General features: G+C 51.0%; 1 protein-coding gene across 1 annotated transcript; it reads left to right on the forward strand.

Moving 5' to 3' along the window:
* Positions 1 to 6,035: 6,035 nt before the first annotated feature.
* On the forward strand, positions 6,036 to 18,772 carry SPINT2 (serine peptidase inhibitor, Kunitz type 2). Its single transcript, XM_033158642.1, has 7 exons — positions 6,036 to 6,141; positions 11,589 to 11,753; positions 12,543 to 12,593; positions 12,806 to 12,862; positions 12,995 to 13,162; positions 17,080 to 17,154; positions 18,438 to 18,772. The coding sequence occupies exons 1-7, from the start codon at positions 6,072 to 6,074 to the stop codon at positions 18,602 to 18,604; spliced, it is 753 nt and encodes a 250-aa protein (XP_033014533.1). The 5' UTR covers positions 6,036 to 6,071; the 3' UTR covers positions 18,605 to 18,772.
* The last annotated feature ends 1,777 nt before the right edge of the window (positions 18,773 to 20,549 follow it).

Consider the following 20,549-nt stretch of genomic DNA (forward strand, 5'->3'; position numbering starts at 1 on the left):
AATAACATGCTGTACATTTCAGGTTGCTTTTCCAGGGGTTTTCCCAGAGGTTAAGATCTACCGGTATATTGTGGGCAGTTGCACTGGGGCGGATCAGGAGGAGGCACTGGGGGAGTTTGTGACTGGGGCCAAGGAGGAGCAAGCGCGCTTCTTCCTGTTCAGGGAGGCAGGAGAGGATGTATTTTTTTTTTTAATTAATATCCTTCCTAACTTGCGCTAGCAAGTCCCTTTACTTAGCAGAGTTTCACATTCCCCTTTTAAACACACAGTGGGTAGCTGGTTGCAGGCTTGTTTAAGCCTCTATTAAGTTCCTGGCAAGTTCCCTTATGTCCCTCTTAAAAGAATAAACACGGCACAATCTTGTGTAAAGTATATAAAAGAAGTTTACTCACAGCATCATCAGCTCCTAGAACCACAGAATCCTAGAGTTGGAAGAGACCCCAAGGGCCATCCAGTCCAACCCCCTGCCAAGCAGGAAACACCATCATAGCATTCCTGACAAATGGCTGTCAAGCCTCCGCTTAAAGACCTCCAAAGGAGGAGACTCCACCACACTCCTTGGTAGCAAATTCCACTGCCGAACAGCTCTCACTGTGAGGAAGTTCTTCCTAATGTTTAGGTGGAATCTTCTTTCTTGTAGTTTGAATCCATTGCTCCGTGTCCACTTCTCTGGAGCAGCAGAAAACAACCTTTCTCCCTCCTCTATATGACATCCTTTTATATATTTGAACATGGCTATCATGTCACCCCTTAACCTTCTCTTCACCAGGCTAAACATACCCAGCTCCCTAAGCCGTTCCTCATAAGGCATCGTTTCCAGGCCTTGGACCATTTTGGTTGCCCTCTTCTGGACACGTTCCAGCTTGTCAGTATCCTTCTTGAACTGTGGTGCCCAGAACTGGACACAGTATTCCAGGTGAGGTCTGACCACAGCAGAATATAGTGGTACTATTGCCTCCCTTGATCTAGATGCTATACTCCTATTGATGCAGCCCAGAATTGCATTGGCTTTTTTAGCTGCTGCATCACACTGTTGACTCATGTCAAGTTTGTGGTCTACCAAGACTCCTAGATCCTTTTCACATGTACTGCTCTCAATACTCTCCAAAGATTGTTCTAATGTCAGCACCACATCATCAGCAAAAGTCCTTAATTTATAAATTCTACATCGCACCTCAATACCTTTAATTTTCCCATTTCTCCCTATATTTCTCATGTCATAATAAACAACAGTGGAGACAGGGGGCAGCCTTGTCTCGTTCCTTTTTCTATTTGGCATTTGTCTGAAAAAATATTATTTATTAATATATTTGCGGATTAATCTGTATAGATTGCTTTAATTCCTGCTAGGAAAGAATTACCTATTTCCATTTTCTCTAAAACCTTGTTAATAAATGACCATGAAATATGGTCAAAAGCTTTTTCTGCATCTAAAAATGTCAATGCAGCCTCTTGCTCATTTCTTACTTCCAAATACTCTATTAAATTACCGGTAATTACATTTCTTGTATTGTCTTTCATTCTGCTAATTTTATTATTTGTACCCAGCCCATCTGACTGGGTTGTACTCTGTACGCCTCCTTCTGGCAACTCCTGCAGCCCAGGTAATGCCCAGTGTCCTGCTCTGCTTGTCTTTGGGCCACGTCCATGAGGCTGCTGGACCGATGCTCAAACTTGGTACAAGGCAGCTTCCTGCATTTCCACAGGGAAGGGTCACCACTTACCAGTTGCGAAAGGAGAGATCCTCTCCTCGGACATCCTGTCCTGGGAATCAACACAACAGGTAGAAACTCCGAAGGGGCTTTTGGCATTTCCCTGACATTGTGGCGTAATTCTGGCATAATTCCTCTGAACCAGAGACCCAAATCTTTAGGCCCAGCCAGCTCCCCCCTCCCCATGGTCCTTCTTATCCTATTGGGGGAGGGGGCCTTCCAAGCTGAATTTCTCCCTCTCTTCTATTCAATTGTTCCTTTCATTAGCAAAAGCACTTTGTCCAAAGTGCTTTGCATAAAAGCAAAACGTCATCAGAGGTTGGTAGGAGAGGGAGGTGACCAAGAAGAGGAAGACACCAGGATTTTCCCCGCCCCAAAACAGGACCTTCTAGCGCCAACTCCCACAGGGAAGGACACAGACCCATTGCTCTAGATAGAGTTATTAAGATTTCAAGGGCTCAGGATATATGCCATAATCACCACAATTATAACAAGCAAAGGCTTGACATATCTCGCTTTGCATGTCATGAGTCTATCTCATATATGAAACTCCAGTAGCTAATGAAAACAATTGCTTACATAAATGGACTTTTCCACGATATTCTAATTTTTTGAGTTTTCACCTGCATAAAAGGGGATCTAAAAGTTGTTGGAAATGTAAAGAAAAAGATGGTACAGTACATTTTATTATATGTGGTGGGAATGCAAAAGGGTTAGAAATTATTAGGAAATGATATATATAATGAATTGAAAAAAAAAGTTTTAAAATACTTTTGTTAAGAAACCAGAAGCATTCCTCCTAGGAATTCTAGATCAAGATTAGAAAGGGGAAAAAAGAAAATTGGAAATTATTTATGTATGCAACAACAGCGGCTAGAATTATATTAGCACAAACTTGGAAGATAGAACAAATACCAATAAGAGAACTATGGCAAGGGAAACGTATGGAATATGCAGAACTGGCAAAATTAACAGATAAATTACATGAAAAGGATAACAAAGATTTTGAAAGAGAACGGGAACCATTTACAACATATATGAAGAGGCAACATAAGGAAATGGACTCACTGGCCGGGTTTGAGTAAACAATCTCAACTGCATACAACAAAAAAGAAGACTATATGCATTGGGAAAATTTTGGGAAACAACACGCAGGGTGAGTAATATGGAAATGAAACAAAATGGGAATATGAGGGAAGTCCAGGGGAGATGGGGGGATATGGAAAATTGTTAGAGAAATATTATTAAGAGGATGTATACATGGTAAAACCAATAAAAATATTTTTTTGAAGAAGATTTCATGGAGGCCTCTTTGCTGTTTGAAGCCTCCTGGGAAAGATCTGTATCCCAAAATACGAAATGTAAACCATCAAAACATATAAGCCAGATGCCCTAATGGGAAGTCTAGAAGCAAGACCTTCATATTACAGCCAGTCCCACCCCTCTGGCCTTCAGAAGAATTGCTGCCTCCAAAAACCCTGGAGCCAAAGCCGAGCCATCCTGGCTAGGAGTCATGGATACCCTTCTCTTCCTCCATGAATTTGTCCCACCCCACCCCAGTGGGTGGCCATCCCTGCTTCCTGAGGCAGTGAGTTCCGCAGTTTTACTTCCTTTTCCTCGGCCCTGCTGGCATCCAACCCCAGCGTCTGACCCCACTGGCTTCTGCGGTTCTGAGAGAGGGGCAGCAACTCTCCTCTCCACTTTCTCCAGGCCACACGGCAGCATTGTATGCCTGCGAAACACGGACACTTATCAACGCCATCTCCAACTCCTCAAAAGATTCCATCAATGGTTTCTCCGAAAATTTTTACACATCACTTGGGAAAACTAATGCCAGAAGAAGCAAAGATCACCAGTGTGGAAGCAATGATTCTTCATTGGGCTGGTCATGTTGTGTGGATGCCTGATGATTGTCTTCCAAAGCAACTACAGTGGTACCTCCTGTTGTGGACAGGATCCGTTCCAGAGTTCTGGTAGGATCCCGAGGTTTCCGCAACTGGGGGGACCGCTTCTGTGCATGTGCGCATGGCAAAACCCAATAAAATACTTCTGGGCTCGCTGAGGGAACATCCCAAAATTTACGTAACCAGAGGGTTACGTAAACAACAGAGGTACTTCTGTACTCTATTCCCAACTTAAAAATGGAAAGCGTAATGCTGGTGGTCAACAAAAGAGGTTCAAAGACTCTCTCAAGGCAAATCTTTAAAAATGTAGTATAAACACCGACAACTGGGAGACACTGGCCTGCGAGTGCTCCAGTTGGAGAACAGCCTTGACCAAAGGTGTCATGGGCTTTGAAGACACTCGAACTCAGGACGCAAGGGAGAAATGTGCTAAGAGGAAGGCACACTTGGCAAACCCTCACTGTGATCAACTCCCATCCGGAAACCAATGTCCCCACTGTGGAAGGATGTGTGGATCCAGAATTGGCCTCCACAGTCACTTACGGAGACATCACCTTGCCGACAAAAGTCCGTCTAGTTAAAGCCATGGTTTCCCCAGCAGTGATGTATGGAAGTGAGAGCTGGACCATCAAGAAGGCTGATCGCCGAAGAATTGATGTTTTTGAATTCTGGTGCTGGAGGAGACTCTTGAGAGTCCCATGGACTGCAAGAAGATCAAACCTATCCATTCTCAAAGAAATCAGCCCTGAGTGCTCACTAGAAGGACAGATCCTGAAGTTGAGGCTCCAGTACTTTGGCCACCTCATGAGAAGAGAAGACTCCCTGGAAAAGACCCTGATGTTGGGAAAGATGGAGGGCACAAGGAGAAGGGGGCGACAGAGGACGAGATGGGGGGACATGGTTCTTGAAGCTACGAACATTATGAGCCTAACCAAACTGCAGGAGGCAGGGGAAGACAGGAGGGCCTGGCGTGCTCTGGTCCATGGGGTCGGACATGACTAAACCACTAAACAACTTTAGGAATGTTGATATATAATATAATATAGCAGGGTTAAACATTTCCTTATTTAAATTTACACAGCAGCAAGTGGATTGCTGACTTGATTGAGTCCTTTTTAATAATTTCTACCTTCCTGCCTACTTGGTTGTTAATCCCTTTTGTCCCTCTTAAAAGAAAAATACACATGAATCTGAATGATAACAAAATAAACTAGTTTACTGTCAGATTCATTGAGTACATACTTAGGTTACAAAAGATATAAACTATATATTAGATCAGAGGTCGGCAACCTCCGGCCCATGGGCTGGATGCGTCCCACAAAGGCCGTTTTACTGGCCCACGAGCTGCCCGCTCGGCAAGCCCCCTGCGCACTGCGCTAAAGCAACACAGCGTGACTTGGGGACTGGCCAAGTGGCAACGGAAATCACGTCTGGAAGTTGCGTCTGCGCATGTCCAGATGCCGAAAAATCGTGTCTGCGCATGTCCAGATGCTGAAAATTGCTTCTGCGCAGGTGCGATTTTCGGCATCTGGGCATGCGCAGACGCGATTTCCGGCATCGCACTGTGCATGTCCGGCCCACGGATGCTCTCCAGGGGTTGATCCGGCCCATGGCCAGATAACCTTGCTGACGACACCTGTATTAGATATGAGTGAGTCCTCAAAAGACTCCATCGGAGCATTTACCACTTAACACTTCTATCAGCAGCAGCCTAACTGAGCAGCGGACCAAACTGACTGTCACATGGAGGCAGTTAGTCCTCTCTCGGAATGTTGGATTTGACTGACATGTCCCACAACAACAACAACGTCACTTATGGACTCATTGTTAAGACCGTGTTCATGGACGACCGTCTTACCTGGCTATGAGTGATTGCCAAAGAAGAAGAAGAAGAAAAACCAGACTCGCCATAGCCAGATGGGAAACCCATCTCCAAAGGGGAATATGACCCAGGCTGAACAAATGAACTGGCAACCGGCACTGCCATACGCCCGGAATTTCCCGGACAGTGACTCCATGGTCTCTTGTTAGGACCCTGTTCATGGAAGACAATCTTACTCGGCTACGAGGGATCGCCAAAGAAGAAGATGATTTTATCCGCTGCCCCCCCCGGCGCCCCCCCTTGGCGTTGCCTGTCCCGCCCTGACTTCCCTCCGCCGGGATCCCGGAGAACTGCCTGCAGCCGGGGCCGCCTTCTTCCCGCGGCACGGCAGCAGGATCCGATCGCGCCGGACACGGGCCGGCAGCAACCGGAGCCCTGCCGGAGGGGCGTGGCCTCTTCCTCTCCCCGGCCCCGCCCAGGTGCAGGTGCGCCGAGGGGCGTGGCCGGCTCCCTCCCTCCCTTGTGACGTGGGGCGCGGCGGTTGGCGGCCTGGGCGCGGGGGGCGGGGCTCACCTGCGGGGTCCGGGGGCGGCGGGCGCGGAGAGCGCAGTTGGGGCTTCTCAGGCAGCCAGGATGGGGCGCAGCGCGGGGCTGATCCTGATGGCCGCGATGGTGCTGGGCGCCGCCGCCGAGGCGCTGCCAGGTGAGGGGGGGTCGGGAAAAAACGGGGGGGGGGTTCTTTCTCTCTTTCTTTCTTTCTCTCTCTCTCTCTCCCTCCTGTTTTCTTTTCGGGGAGGGGGCGCCGTCGACTGCCGGGCTCCCCCCCCACCGGGCCGCGCAAGGGGGCGGGGCTTCTCTGCGGGCCCCTCCCCCTCCCCGAGGGACAATGGCTGCCCGATCCCTTGTTTTTGGGGGGTGGGGGGCTCCCCCCCTCCGCCGTGGTCCTCCTGTGGCTCTATGGGGCCCGCGCGGGGCTTGGGAGGGGGTGGCCCCATTCGGATGGGGGGGGGGGAGGCGAGGCGCGGCTTCCCGGCGAAGGTGAGCAGGTTCCCCTCCCCCCCCCCCGGCAGGAGGAGGAAGTGATCTCTCTGCCCGGGACTGTCTGTGCCCAGGTGTGTTTGCCAAGCCCCCCCCCCGCGTGTGCTCTTTGTTCCTGGTTCAGTTCCTCTGTACCTGGTGGCAGGTGCGAATTCTGCGCGAGGCGTGGAAGGTGGAAGGGCTGGGAGGAGAGAGACCCCACCCCGCTTATAGCCCTGGACAGGGGCCGGCCCCATAGGTCTGTGCCAGGGGACTGACTTGCCCCACTCGCCCTGGGCTGCTGCCCAGATGGTGTCTCCTCTTAAAGTCGAGGAAGTTGTGTGTTTATAACAACAACAACAACAATTTATTATTTATACATCTGGCTGGGTTTCTCCCCCCCCCCCTGTGTTTGCTCCTCGCTGGAGGGAAGGGTTGGGTCCCGAGTGGGGGGATTGGCAGAGGCAGTGATGGCACAATGGGCCGACTGTTGTGCCCCCCCTGGCACTCTTGCCATGCCAGTTTGGGAATTATGTGGGATAGGACTCCTGTCCGCCTGCAGAACTCCTGGTGGGTTTTGTTTTATTATCGGAAAGCTCTTTCCTGGCTGCCACCCCAGGGTGGGTTTTTTAGGCTGTGCTCCCTGGACCCAAGGCGGCAAGAAAACAGAAGTGGAGAGTTGGAGGGGACTCCAGGGGTCATCCAGTCCAACCCCCTGCAGCGCAAGGACAGAGATTCTCCATGGCTGGGCTTTGCGCTCCGGCTGCGCTGAGCTTGGTCCAGAGAGCTCTTTACTGTATTTTGTTAGAGAGGGCGAGAGTGCACCTGTGAGCACAGAAACCTGCTTTGTGGGCGAAAGAAAACAGCCTTTCTGGGTCAGGCTTCCAGGCGGCCTCCTCCTGAACTGGCCTGGCCAGGTGGGAAGGGAACCTGATCGGACTGGGTTCTGCAGGGCTGGGCAGACAAACTGGTTCAGCCTGTTTGTGGTGAGGTCACCGGAGCCGCTCTCCCTGAGTCACCAGGAGTCACCAGGCCGTCTGGCTCTGGGGAGGGGGCATCATCCTGCACAGGGCATCCTTCCTTTCTATTATCATTATTATATTTATAAAGTTTTCATTTTATTACATTTAAACAAATCCTTATTGTACTCATTACGTATTTGCTCAATCGAGCTTCGACTTCCCTCCCTCCCGTCTCATGGTTTCCATCATTCATTCTTACGTCATAGCGTTTATACATTTTCCCATTTATTCCATTAATCACAAATCTTTAAATAAATATAAAAAGGTACAAATCCTTAACACTGCAAGTTTTCTTACAACAACCCCGCTAGTTTTGCATCCTTCCGCCTCCACCAGAAACTTCCCCCGTGTCCCACTTTGGGGTCTTGGTTATTCCTTCCGTGCCCCGCTCACCTTCCTTAAACCTGCAAAAGAGCAGAACAGGGCTACCCCCACCTCTTAATTTTTTTAAAAATAAATCTTTTTTTTTTGTAAAATTTTTTTTTACAAAAACAAATCACAATAATAATTTAAAGTCCTTATCTTCTTGATTCCTGAGTCTCCCAGTCAGTTTTGGCATTTCAGCATAGTCCAGCAGTTCGGTTTTTATAAAATCATACTGCACGGATAAATACTGGAATATCCCATCCTAACCCAGAAGGTGATTCTAAGGCAATGCATGCAAAATATCAACCGAGCAACACAAATTCTTCTCCCCAAACTACTGTTTCTACAGAAGGCGATAAACAGTTTAAAGTTAGCCAAAAAGGTTTTCTGCTGTGAAGGACGTCCTCTCATTTCCATTTCTTGGCCTGGCCACTGGCGCGATTCAGTTACAGAAGAGTCTTTGTGCTTCAGGCCGTGGGCCAATTTCCTTTTATGATCTGATTTTTCCACAAGTGCTTTTTTTTTTGGCCATGCTTTGTTGGACCAATTTGTCAGAGAACTTGAGCTGTTCTTGTTTTCAACTGTAAGCCGCCTTGAGTTCCTGTCAGGGAAAAAGGTGGGGTACAAATGAATATGTCAATAACAATAATGCTAAGAGACGCCCCCTAAATTCTTCCAGCATCTCCTAAGAAGAGGACTTATTAAAGTTTTAAGCTGTTCAGTTGATACTGTCTCCTTAGACACGGAGAGACATTTTGCTTTTTGTCAGGGAGTTACTCCTTCCCTTGGATGTTGCTCATGACTAACGACAAGCCTTTAGGGAAGCTAAAACTATTTCTTGTCCATAATGGAATTACAGAGTCTCTGCAGCCATGACTGCTCAGTCAGTTTCAGTTCCTCAGAGTGGCGGGCTTCCTCTTGCCCGTCAACACAACCAACGGATCGGCACCCTAAAATGACATCTGCGTCTCCTCCCTCTCTCCCCCCCCCCCCGGCTCATCTTCCTGTCTGTGACTGACGGTGCTGGGCCTCTGTTCTGTCATCCCCAAGACTGGCATCTCCCTCTCTTCCGGAGACATTTCCTGACGGGGGCTGGAGGAGGAGGAGGATGAATCTGTAGAGATTATGGGTGGCTGTTCTCTATAACCCAGTGACCCCGCTTGCTCCTCTCTGCCTCCCTGCTCCTCCCGAGTAGTCCCTCTTTCCCTGACACTTTTATTTGGGTCCTTTCTCTCCTCCTACATCCCCTTCCTTTATGACAGGCACGTCCAACTCCCAAGAGACTGCGATCTACTCCCAATATAAAAAAAAATCGGCAGTGATCTACCCATTGTCATTGCCAAGAGTTGCTGAGCTTTCTTTGGGGGGGGCGGGAATGCAATGCAAAAAATCTCTCACACAACAGTCGGCCGCCCTCCCTCCTTCCCCCACTCTGCGATGGGACCTAGCACCGGGGACGGGGGGGGGGCAGGGACATTCATTGTCCACTTTATTTAATCCCGAGATCAATCAGGAGCACCCCGGGGATCTACCGGTTGAACAGGTCTTCTCTAAGAGGGTAACCTAACGGACAACTGCCAGGCGTGTAGAAGGGAGAATTCTCCCAGGTGTGGCCTGGCCTCTGTGCAAAGGATACCCCCCCCCCCGGAAGAAGTGTGCATGCACACGAAAGCTCATACCTAGAACAGACTTAGTTGGTCTCTAAGGTGCCACTGGAAGGAATTTTTTATTTTTTATTTTGTTTCGACTACAGCAGACAACATGGCTACCTACCTGTAAACTAGACCCCCCCCCAGACTGCTTCGCATGGAGGGAAGAATTGACTCCCCTTGCCCCCCCTGGGCAGACTGGGGGGCCACCGTAGTCGAGGGCGGCTGTGCCTCTGCCCATGTGAAGGGTTTTGCCAGTGGTTGGAGAAAGTTCTCTTGAGGTTGCTGCTGCTTTGTCACCAACGGAGGAGGCCTGGTGGGGAGGAGCATCATCCTGGGGGCTGGGCTAAGGGAAGGCAGCCTGTGTATGCTCAGAGGCACACTTTCCCTCTCGTCGTGCCGCAGCCGCCGGCTCGCCTTCCGCGCTCTCCCTTCCTTTATTATTGAGATTTTATCTTTTAATAGCTAGGAACGTTATAAAAACAAACACACTGTGAGCCTGAGAGCAGATTAACTCCAAAGGGCCGCCCAGGTCCATATTTAGATCTACATCTAACTCCTCAGTTAGCTAGCAAGCAGAGAACTCCAGTAACATAAACAGGAAGCAAAGACTCTCTGGGCAAACTTGGCTTATCTGTGTGAGAAGCGAATGGGAATCGTCCGCCCCAAAATGTAGTTGAATCCTGTTTAGAAGCAGCACCTTCCCTGTGGAGGCTGTGACTCTGGTTCACAGAGGCCTCCAGAAATGGGCGCCAGTTGGCCGATTGTGTTGGCTGTTGGGTGTCAGTTGGAGACTGGCAGTTGGAGCAGTCAGGGAGAGAGGGAAACAGCAATATCTACCTACCTACCTACCTATCCATCCATCCATCCAGGGGTGTCTTACCCATAGAGGCTAGTGGCGCAGGGTGTCAGGGCGCCAGGGAACAGGCAGAGGCTGGACATGGCGCCTCCCGGCATCAGCTTGCCCTCCTCGCCCGCCTCCGCCATGCCACGCTGAAGCAGCACCGCACCCGGAGCCTCCGTCTGCCATGGCCACCGCGGCACAAAGCGGCCAACTGAGCTGGGAGGCGCCGCATCCAGCCTCCGCCTCTTCCCCACTGGAGAAGCTGCTCTCCAGCCCCGCCGGCACCGCCGTCCTCCCTAAAAAACCCTAGGAAAGGGGGGGGCACCGCCGGAGGGAGCTTTGCACCACGGCGCCAGATATGCTTAAGACAGCCCTGTATCTATCTATCCAGTGCCAGATTTACATATAAGCTAAACAAGCTATAGCTTAGGGCCCCATTCGGTTGGGGGCCCCCAAAAAATTAAAGGAAAAGAACAACTGGATGTACATTTCCAAAATATAAGATTAAAATAAAATCATACATACATACATACATACATACATACAGCAACAGTGTTTTGTGTTGTGTAGGCTCCTATTTCCTAAAACTTTGAGGCCCTTCCCCATTTTTTTGGGGGGGGGAAAATAAAGATAAACCCAGTGAGCTTCATGGCTGAAGCAGGGATTCGAATCCTGGTCTCCCAGGTCCTGCTCCAGCACTCTAACCCAGGGCAGGATTGAGGTTTGATGCGGCCCTCAGTTCCTGACGGTAATGGGGCCCTTTCTATGCTCAGCTGTCCTTTGTCAACAACAAATGGTCGCTTTTTTGTGTTGAATATATGCTATATGTGGTAATTGATGGACCTCGTAGGTATCTCAAGCCATTTGCGCATGCTGCCATGCAACCAGTCCATGCAGAATGTGGGCACCCTATATATAGAAAGGAGCAAGCCAGGGATACTTGAGGGAGCAGGCTAGCAGGCGGGGCCCATGACTGATATCATAGGAGCCGACACAACACAAAACACTGTTGCTGTATGTAGGTTTTATTTTATTTGTTTTTTACTTTACATTTTGGAAATGTACATCCAGGGTTTTTTCCCATTTATTTTTTGGGGGGCCCCCAAGAGAGTGGGGCCCTAAGCTAGAGCTTCTTTAGCTTATACGTAAATCCGGCACTGCTCTAACCCCCCCCCCCCGCGCGACTGGATAGGTCCCCTCCTCCTTGTCGCAAGAGCCACTGAGCATGCTGGCCCCCTCTGCTTCCTTCCAGACGATTGCTACCTGCCCAAGGTGGTGGGACGCTGCCGGGCTGCCTTCCCCCGGTGGTGGTTCAACGCCTCCAGCCAGGCCTGCCAGGAGTTCATCTACGGCGGCTGCCGGGGAAACGCCAACAACTTTGGCTCGGTCGACAAGTGTCGCCAGATCTGCGCTGCAGGTAAGTGTGGGGTGTGTTCTGGTGCAGGTGAACCACCTGTGGCTTTACAGAAGTGTATCAATTGTTTTCAAAAAAATATATTTTTTACTAAGTTTTACATAACATTTAAATTCAAACACATCATTCACCTCCTCATTTAGGATTCTTTGAATCCCTTGGCTTCCCTCCGCCCTTCCAGGGTTACCGTTATCAACCCAATTTTCCATCTGCTTATCTTACTTCCTCTAAGTTGTTAAAAGAATATTATCTATTTTTCTGTATATTACAAGCATTACTCTAATCCTGCCAAAGGTTTTAATTGTTTACAAATTAAAATTAATTGTATTAATTGTTATATGTGTATATATAACTATCATCGATAATTTTTTATTTATACTCCGCCCATCTGGTTGGTTTCCCCAGCCACTCTGGGTGGCTCCCAACAGAATATTAAAAATACAACAAAACATCACACCTGAAAGGGGTCTTTCAGGTGTCTTCTAAAAGCCAGAGAGTTGTTTCTTTCCTTGACATTTGATGGGAGGGTGTTCCACAGGGCGGGCGCCACCACCGAGAAGGCCCTCTGCCTGCTTCCCCGTAACCTCACTTCTCGCAGGGGGGAGAACTGCCAGAAGGCCCTCAGAGCTGGACCTCAGTGTGCGGGCTGGACAATGGGGGTGGAGACGCTCCTTCAGCCTCTCCTGCTTTTCGCACATTGGGAGACTCGTGGTCTCCTCCCCCCTCCGGCTCGTTGCCCACCTTGGGGAGTCTTGGCTGCGGCCGCCTGACACCCTCTCTCTTGGCTTTCAGATGGCGGCAGGGGGGGCACAGAGGGAGAAGCAGCAGCACCCACCAGCAAGGGTAAGAGGCCGGGAGATGGGTAAGAAAGTCTCGGGGGGGGGGGACTGGGAGGGAGCTCTATGCCTGGGCCCTCCTTGCACAGGGAGACTCAGGGCACCCTAACCCCCCCCCCCCGAGAATGGGTGGCCTTCCTCGCAGGGGCGTCTAGGAGTTTGCCAAAGGGGCCAGGCGTGGGCTCTGGACTGACTTGCTCCGCCTTCCCTCCCTGACAGCCGCGTCTGGATCCGGACACCGCCGCCTGCCGGGAGACGACCGAAAGGGCTTCCAAGGTAACCGGGGTGCCTTTCTGTGGGGCAGGGGTGGCAGCTGAAGGGGGAGAGGTGGCTCCAGCCCCCCCCCGCCACTTCTGGCCTCTCTCCAAGGGCACCTTTGAGTCTCATTTTCCTCCTCCCCCCCCGCAGAGTTCTGCGCTGCCCCCCCAGAGGTTGGCCGCTGCCGCGGAGCCTTCCCCCGTTGGCACTTTGACCTGGAGACCCGGACCTGCAAGATGTTCATCTTTGGCGGCTGTGGGGGCAACAAGAACAACTACGACTACGAGGAGCACTGTCTCCAGTGCGCCAGAGACGGGGGTAAGGAGGGGCCGGCTGGGCGCCCAGGCCAGAGCTCCCCCCAGGGCTCCTTTGTGGGAAGCTTCCTTGCCCCCCCCCAATTCCCTCCTCTCCACAAAATCCAAGGAGATTTGGAAACGTTCCAGAGACTCCTCACTCCCTTCTTTTTAAAACTTTTATTGGTTAGCAAAGGAAAAAAGGGCAAAAAAAGAGAGAAAAGGGAACCAAAAAATTTAAACCACAGAAGCATCACGGTATGGAGGGACTAAAGGGCAAAGATCCAGCACTGCTCCAGAGTATGTTCCCTTTGCAAAGAATAAAGATTTAGAGAAATAAAAGCGTTCTCCACCTGGGAGTCCCATCCTAAAGGAGATTAGAGGTTCTACATGGTCTCAGGTGAGCCGGGTGTTTGTCCTGGTGGCTCGATGCGCCTCAGTGTTTGTCGAAGGCGTATCTTGTCATGCCTTGTCATATAGCAAGAAAACCGGTCGTTCCAGCTCTGCCCTTTCGATCCTATTAGTTTGTGGGGCGCCTTTTCCAGGAGGGCCATTTGCCAAAGCCTTGAATGCGGCCCATCCAGTTCCTTAAGCCTCAAGGTTTCCTGGATGTGGCAATGGGCGCCCCTGGCTGCTGCTTAGAGGCGTTTTAGAAGTGAGCTCCTTCCTTCGCTTCTCCCTGCCAGGAAGGCCCCGATCCCGTCCTTACCAGGCCTCCATTGGGACTGGGCTCTGAGGACTCGCAATTCCCCGTGGCTTCTCCTGCTGGAGCATTGAAGGATGGATGGATTGAATTTATATACCGCTCTATACCCAGAGGGCTCAGGGCAGTTCACGGAAAAGATCACAATATATAAAATCAAAAGAAGAACAATAACCCAATAATACCCCCCCCCAAAAGAGCCACATTTTAAAAGGGTATAGGACAGTGATGGCGAACCTTTTTGAGCCCGAGTGCCCAAACTGCAGCGGAAAAAAACTTTTTTATTTCAAAGTGCCAACACTGCAATTAAACCTGAATATCGAGGTTTTTAGTTAGAAAAAACTCCTACAGTTGTCCAAACATTTGCAGTCTTAAAAGTAAAAGTAAAACACAATAACAAAGTTTTCAATGTTACAGTTTTTTATTGAAAAAAACCATAAACTCTACATGTGCATGTATTTTAGACAAAGGGATACTCAACTTGTAATAATGATTATATGCCAGACTGACATTGTATGGAACAAGCCTTGTTGTTGTTGTTCAGTCGTTCAGTCGTGTCTGACTCTTCGTGACCCCATGGACCAGAGCACGCCAGGCACGCCTATCATTCACTGCCTCCCGCAGTTTGGCCAAACTCATGCCAGTCGCTTCGAGAACACTGTCCAACCATCTCATCCTCTGTCGTCCCCTTCTCCTTGTGCCCTCCATCTTTCCCAACATCAGGGTCTTTTCCAGGGAGTCTTCTCTTCTCATGAGGTGGCCAAAGTACTGGAGCCTCAACATCAGGATCTGTCCTTCTAGTGAGCACTCAGGGCTGATTTCTTTAAGAATGGATAGGTTTGATCTTCTTGCAGTCCATGGGACTCTCAAGTCTCCTCCAGCACCATAATTCAAAAGCATCAATTCTTTGGCGATCAGCCTTCTTGATGGTCCAGCTCTCACTTCCGTACATTACTACTGGGAAAACCATAGCTTTAACTATACGGACCTTTGTCAGCAAGGTGATGTCTTTGCTTTTTAAGATGCTGTCTAGGTTTGTCATTGCTTTTCTCCCAAGAAGCAGGCGTCTTTTAATTTCGTGACTGCTGTCACCATCTGCAGTGATCATGGAGCCCAAGAAAGTAAAATCTCTCATTGCCTCCATTTCTTCCCCTTCTATTTGCCAGGAGGTGATATTTAGATAGTTTGTTACTATTTCAACTTTGATTCAGACTGAAACAATATGCATATGATCAGGATGTCAAGTACTTATAGAGCCCAGTTCTGAACACTGCATCTGAAATTGTGTCCAAATGGTATTTGTGGATCTTCGTGAACAGATGGAGACACAGGCAGAAGTAGAACATTGACAGAATTTTTATATCGAATAAATAAATGGATCACTTTAACAGAATATGTGCTAAAATTAAGCTGCTGGTCAGGCAGATATATGTGTTAGCATAGTGGAAATAACTCATCTTATGCACAGTCTCTGAATAGCAGTAACAGATAGAGATTATAGTGCTGCTCCAAAAGGTTTTCTTTTTCTTTTTCCTTACAAGCATTTCTAGGGGCAAGCAAGATGTGATGTTAAATGTGTCTTTGCATCCAGTGTGCTGGCTTGCTGTTATTGTTTTAAATGCAAATAGCATCAATTGGGGCAGTTGATAATAATCAGGGCCACAGCAGATGGAGAGTTCAACCCTTTCCACACCTATTGTGGTCCTTATGAAAACCACCCCTTTGAAATTGCTATTTGCATTGGTAGGAAATGCAAATGTTAACACGGGAGGCTCTCTCCAAAGCAAATTAGGAATTGACCTCAGAAGAGCAACAGTCCTTAGGGCTGCAGCATGGGAGGAAATGGTTAAATTGCCTCTCCATGCCTGCTGTGTCCTTCATAAATATCCTTTTTGCCCCCAGCAAGAAGAGATGTTTTTACAATGCAAACCCACATCCCATCAGGAGAATATGCAATGCGGATGGGAGAAAAGAAAAGAAAAGTGGAGTGGAGAAGGCTGAAGGAAATGCTGGGGCTGGGGCTGGGGTGGAAGAAATGGAAAGGACGCAAAGAGGAGCAGGAAAGGAGGAAGGGAAAGGGACAGAAAGCGAACGAGAATCAGGAGGAGGCTGAAGGAGACCAGCAGCGCAAAAGGAAGGGAATATGAGGAGCGAGGGGAGAGAAAAAGGGCGAGAAGGGGCGAAGGTGCCCGAGGGAGGGGCAACAGAGAGAGAGAGAGAGAGAGAGAGAGAGAGAGAGAGATGGCTGGGTGCAGATGGAGAGAGGGAGGCAGGGAGGCGCGAGAGGGAAGAGCGAAGCCTGAGAGGCAGCAGCACAATGAGCAGCGCCGTCTCCACTCCCCCCCCTCGCAGCGCTCAAAAGGAGGGCTTCCCCCTCACCCACCACCCGCCGCCCCTGGCCCAGCCCCCGCTGCTGTTACCTCGTCGTCGTCGCCGCCTCGCGTCGAATCCTCCGCAGCAGCCAGCAGCAGCAGCAGCAGCCAAACACCACTGGGACAGGCGCCAAGGAGGGAAATTGCTGCTGTCTGCTGCTGCGCCTGCGCTGGCAGGACGCATGAGCAGAGCTGCGCGGCGGCGCCATTTCCCCGCCCCTGGCGTGCCAGCAGAGAGAGCTCTGCGTGCCAGCTGTGGCACGCGTGCCACGGGTTCGCCATCACTGGTATAGGATGTCCATCAGGTCAACCAAAGGACTGGTTAAAAAGGAACGTTTTTGCCTGGCGCCTAAAGGTGTGTAATGAAGGTGCCAGGTGAACTTCCCTGGGGAGAGCATTCCACAGACGGGGAGCCACTGCAGAGAAGGCCCTGTTCTTGTGTTGCCACCCTCCAGACCTCTCGAGGAGGAGGCACACGAATGAGGGCCTCAGAAGATGATCTCAGGGTCCAGGTAGGTTCACATGGAAAGAGGTGGTCCTGGAGGTATTGCGGTCGTCAGCCATTTATAGGTCAAAACCAGCACTTTTGGCCCATAGCTCCCCAGGACAGGACAGGGAGGCAGCGGCTGCTGCCCAGCCCCTTCTCACCAGCTGCCTTTTTGTCCTGGAGGAGAGGGCTCTGCGTGGCTCCTGGGCACAGTCAGGGAAGCCATGCTTCTGAATCCCTGTCGCTGGAAACCCCAGGAGGGAAGACTGTTGCTCTGGTGCTCGGACCCTGCTTTGGGGTTCCCTATTGGAACACCCAGTGTTTCCCCCTTGGGCCTGATCCAGCCGCAGGGCTCACCTTGCATTCTCCCCCCTTTTCAGAGTTAACGGAAGAGCCGTTGGAGCCCAAGCAGCACAGCCACCTCTTCCCGGACCCCATGATCCACTCCACCAGAGGTAGGTGCCTGGAGGGGGGAGTTGTGGTGGGGAGGGGAGGGGGTCGCAGCGCCAGGCCTCTGACTCTCCTGGAGGAGGCCAGGGCCTGGAGTGTTTGTCATTTAAATTCTACTTGATATTGATCCAGACCAGAGCTCTGACATATAGTTAGCAGAGTAAAAACAGGATTCCCAAAAAATGCAGGATTCCCCTAAAATAGACCAGAGGCCATTGCGTTTCATCCAGCAGAGCTTTACTGCTACTGAAGGCAAAGGAGCAGAATGGTCACAAATCCAAAACATTCAAGGATTTGCCCTGTCCAATTGCAGCAGATTTAACTTAAACTTACCATAACTTATAATAAGACTAAGCATACTATGTACAGAACAGCAGAAGGAAGAGAGATAGAAAGAGAAAGCGAAGCCCAGGCTCCTTCTGGCCTTACGGTTATAGTTTGCATGACCGTGACTGAAAGGGATGGCAGGGCCAGTTTAAACCAGCTCTGCTTTTCTGAAGGAATAACCCAAACATCAGGAACCTTCTGCTTGCATCTTTCAAACAGAGAAGCTTCCCGAACCCTCTTGAATTAACAAGAAGCGACACATCAGATCAGTACTTTCTGCACTAAGCAATGCAAGCCGACAGTGTTTGGGGGAGCCTCTGAAATCCAGAGGAGATTTGCCAAGGGTGCTGCGGGGCACCCTCGGGGGTCTGTCGCTTGGGTGCATCCGCTCTTGGCCCCCAGCCACCCTCTCAGCTGGCAGGTTTCCTGGCTCTGCCTCCAGCCTCTCTCTGGAGCTTCCCATTTGGGGAAGTGGCCTTAAGGTGGCACAGTCAGAAGGGCGTCCCCAAAGGCAGGAATCGCCACCTCGGTTCCTGGCCGTGGGTGGGGAAGAGGCAATATCTCTTGGTTTCTCTTCCTGGGGGCCAAGAAGTCTCCGCTGCAACCAGTCATATACGTGTTCTCTGATCTCTTCAAATTCCTCGAGCCATTTTCCTTCCCTATTTATTTGTTTTATTGAGGTTGCTTCTACTGGAGACAACAACCATTGGGTTTTTTGTTCTAATTAATCTTTATTTTTCTCCCATGCTATGAAGAGTGATCTCCTGATTATATGGTTATGAAATCCTTTGTGTATTTTCCCTTTGTTATACCACAAATAAGCGTGCCACCCAAATCTGTTATCATGACCTTCCAGATCTAACAGATCTGTATTTTCTAACTTAATCCATTCTCTGATCCAGGTAACACAGGCAGCTTCATAATAACTTCCCCTGACACTTTAACCCTTTCCCCTCTGCAGCAGTGGTGTTGGCGGTGCTGTTGGCCCTGATGGCGGCTGCCCTGCTGGGCTCCATGGTGCTCTTCCTGGTCAAGATCTGCCGGAGGAACCCGCAGCTGAGCCTGGGGCCAGTATGGACCACCCTGGATGACAAGGAGTACCTGATGAGCAACGCCTACACCCTCTGAGCGCCAGGGGTAGGCGGGCTCCCTCTTGCCGGCTGGGGCTCCAGCTGCATGTAAATAATGGAGACGTGGTGCTCTCCCCCTGCCCTGCCCGCCCCCTCTCTGGGGCCAGCTTTGTAGAACACGCTTGGATCATAAATCTCTCCCAGGGAGGGGGCTCTTTTCTCATGACGTTGCTTGTCTCTCCAAGTTTGCTCGCCCCTTCTCTTCTAAGCACAGCCGCCAGGAGCAGGAACACGGTCGGGGGGCAGGGGGGGGCTACATCTGGGGCCCCACCTCCCCGGAAAGGTTACTTGGGGCATGGGGGAGGCCTATGCCCCAAACATGGAAGAGAAGGGCGCCTGGGCAAATGTAAGAGCCCCAAGATGGGCGGCCTGCCCCTCCCCCCCATTTATCACAGCCACCCTCCTCAATGCCACAGCCCGCAAGCAGTGCAAGTTGGGGGCCCCTCCCCAGCCTTGGGATCCACTGCCGTTCCCAGATTCCGGTGGGTCTGGTCTGTGGGAGATGCTAAACGCAGGCGGCGAAGCCCAGTTCTTACAGTGGGTGTTTTTTTGGGGGAGGGGGCACAACACTGGAGTCCCCGACTCTGTGAAGCTGTGTCTCCTGACTGCAGGATAGAGATGTGAAGGTAGAGGGTGAGAAATTGGCCTGGCGGGGGCCCTCTTCTCCTCCTCCCCAAGGGTAGGAAACTTTGCTTTGTAGGGGAGGGAGGGAAGCGTCCCTGAATGTCCACTCTTTCCCCCTCCCCCGGTGTTCACAGCGCTGCTCCTGAGAGTTGAGGATTAGGGGCGGGGGGGGGGGGAAGAGAGGTCAAAGTCTCTGTCGGGTCAGAAATGCCCTGCTTCTGCCTGTCTTTGGTGCACCACGATGCGTGGGGGTGGGGAGGAGGACTTTGTGGACTTTGCCGTCTGTTTTATGGTCTCTTGTTGCGAGGGGGTGGGGGGGGAGGAGGAGGCGACGGTGGCGGCTGCTGTTGCTGCTGCTTCGAGGGAGACTCCAGCCATTTCTCACAGCCCCAGACAAACCCCACTGGGTGTCACTGAGCCCCACAAGCCAAGTCTGGCCACAGGTGCTGTGCTTACCCGAAAGGGGACTGGCCCTGGCCTTCCTCTCCTCAGAAAGACACTCCCCAGGCAGACAGGATGACCCCCCCTTCAAGGCCTGCTTTGCTTTGGCCCCTTCCGCTCCTCCTTGAGCTGCTCCTGCCTTGTCCAAGGTTTATTTCCGTGTGTGTCCAACTCTGCTGGCTTCTCCCGTTTGTTTTGGATCAATTGAAGTGAGTTCTGGTTTTTTCACGTTTGCCGGAGAGGCCTTTCCTCTCTGTCTCTGCCTGAGCTGCCGCCGCCGCCGCCGCCTTCCCTTCCTTCCACCTGCAGCTTCCCCATCCATCCCTCCACCCTGGCCCCTTTCTGGGGCAGAACCAGCCTCTCCTCTCTCCTGGCCTTCACAGGTGTGCTTTCCAGGTGTGGCCTCTGGTCCCTGCCAGAGTCATTGCAGCAGCAGCAGGAGCTTCAGGAGGAAAAATAAAATGGGAGGCAGGTTTTCAGTTTGGTCCAAGTCCTCCTCTGTGGCCTTGAAATCATCTTGTGCTTCTGGGACTGGCTGCACCGAACATGTCTGCATCTTCCAGATCTGTCAGGCACCGCCAGGCTCCAGCTGCAGGGCTGGCAGGCGGGAGGAACAAGCAGGCCGCTTACTTCAGAATCGTGGAGCCTGCTTGTCTGTCTGGGTCCTCCCTTGGAGCTGAGGCTGCTGGACCTCCTCCTCTGGAGAAAACAAGGAACTGACACCCACTTATTCCGCATTCGCCCCCAGGAGCTGGAGCGACTGCCCTGCAAGGCAGACTCCCTCCCTCCCTCGTTCTGGGGCTGCTTTTGTTCTGTCGGAGCGGGACCCTTCCTGCCTCCAGACAAGCAGCTCCCCTCCCCTTGGTGGGCAGCCAGGG

The sequence above is a fragment of the Lacerta agilis genome, chromosome 8 (assembly GCF_009819535.1).
Source record: "Lacerta agilis isolate rLacAgi1 chromosome 8, rLacAgi1.pri, whole genome shotgun sequence".
Taxonomy (NCBI): Eukaryota; Metazoa; Chordata; class Lepidosauria; order Squamata; family Lacertidae; genus Lacerta; species Lacerta agilis.

What these genes read in the sequence shown, in the direction of transcription:
- SPINT2 (XM_033158642.1), top strand. Translation starts at nt 6,072, where the DNA reads ATGGGGCGCAGCGCGGGGCTGATCCTGATGGCCGCGATGGTGCTGGGC. An exon ending in CGCCGCCGAGGCGCTGCCAG is followed by an intron (nt 6,142 to 11,588) that starts GTGAGGGGGGGT and finishes GCTTCCTTCCAG; the next exon opens with ACGATTGCTACCTGCCCAAG. An exon ending in TCGCCAGATCTGCGCTGCAG is followed by an intron (nt 11,754 to 12,542) that starts GTAAGTGTGGGG and finishes CTTGGCTTTCAG; the next exon opens with ATGGCGGCAGGGGGGGCACA.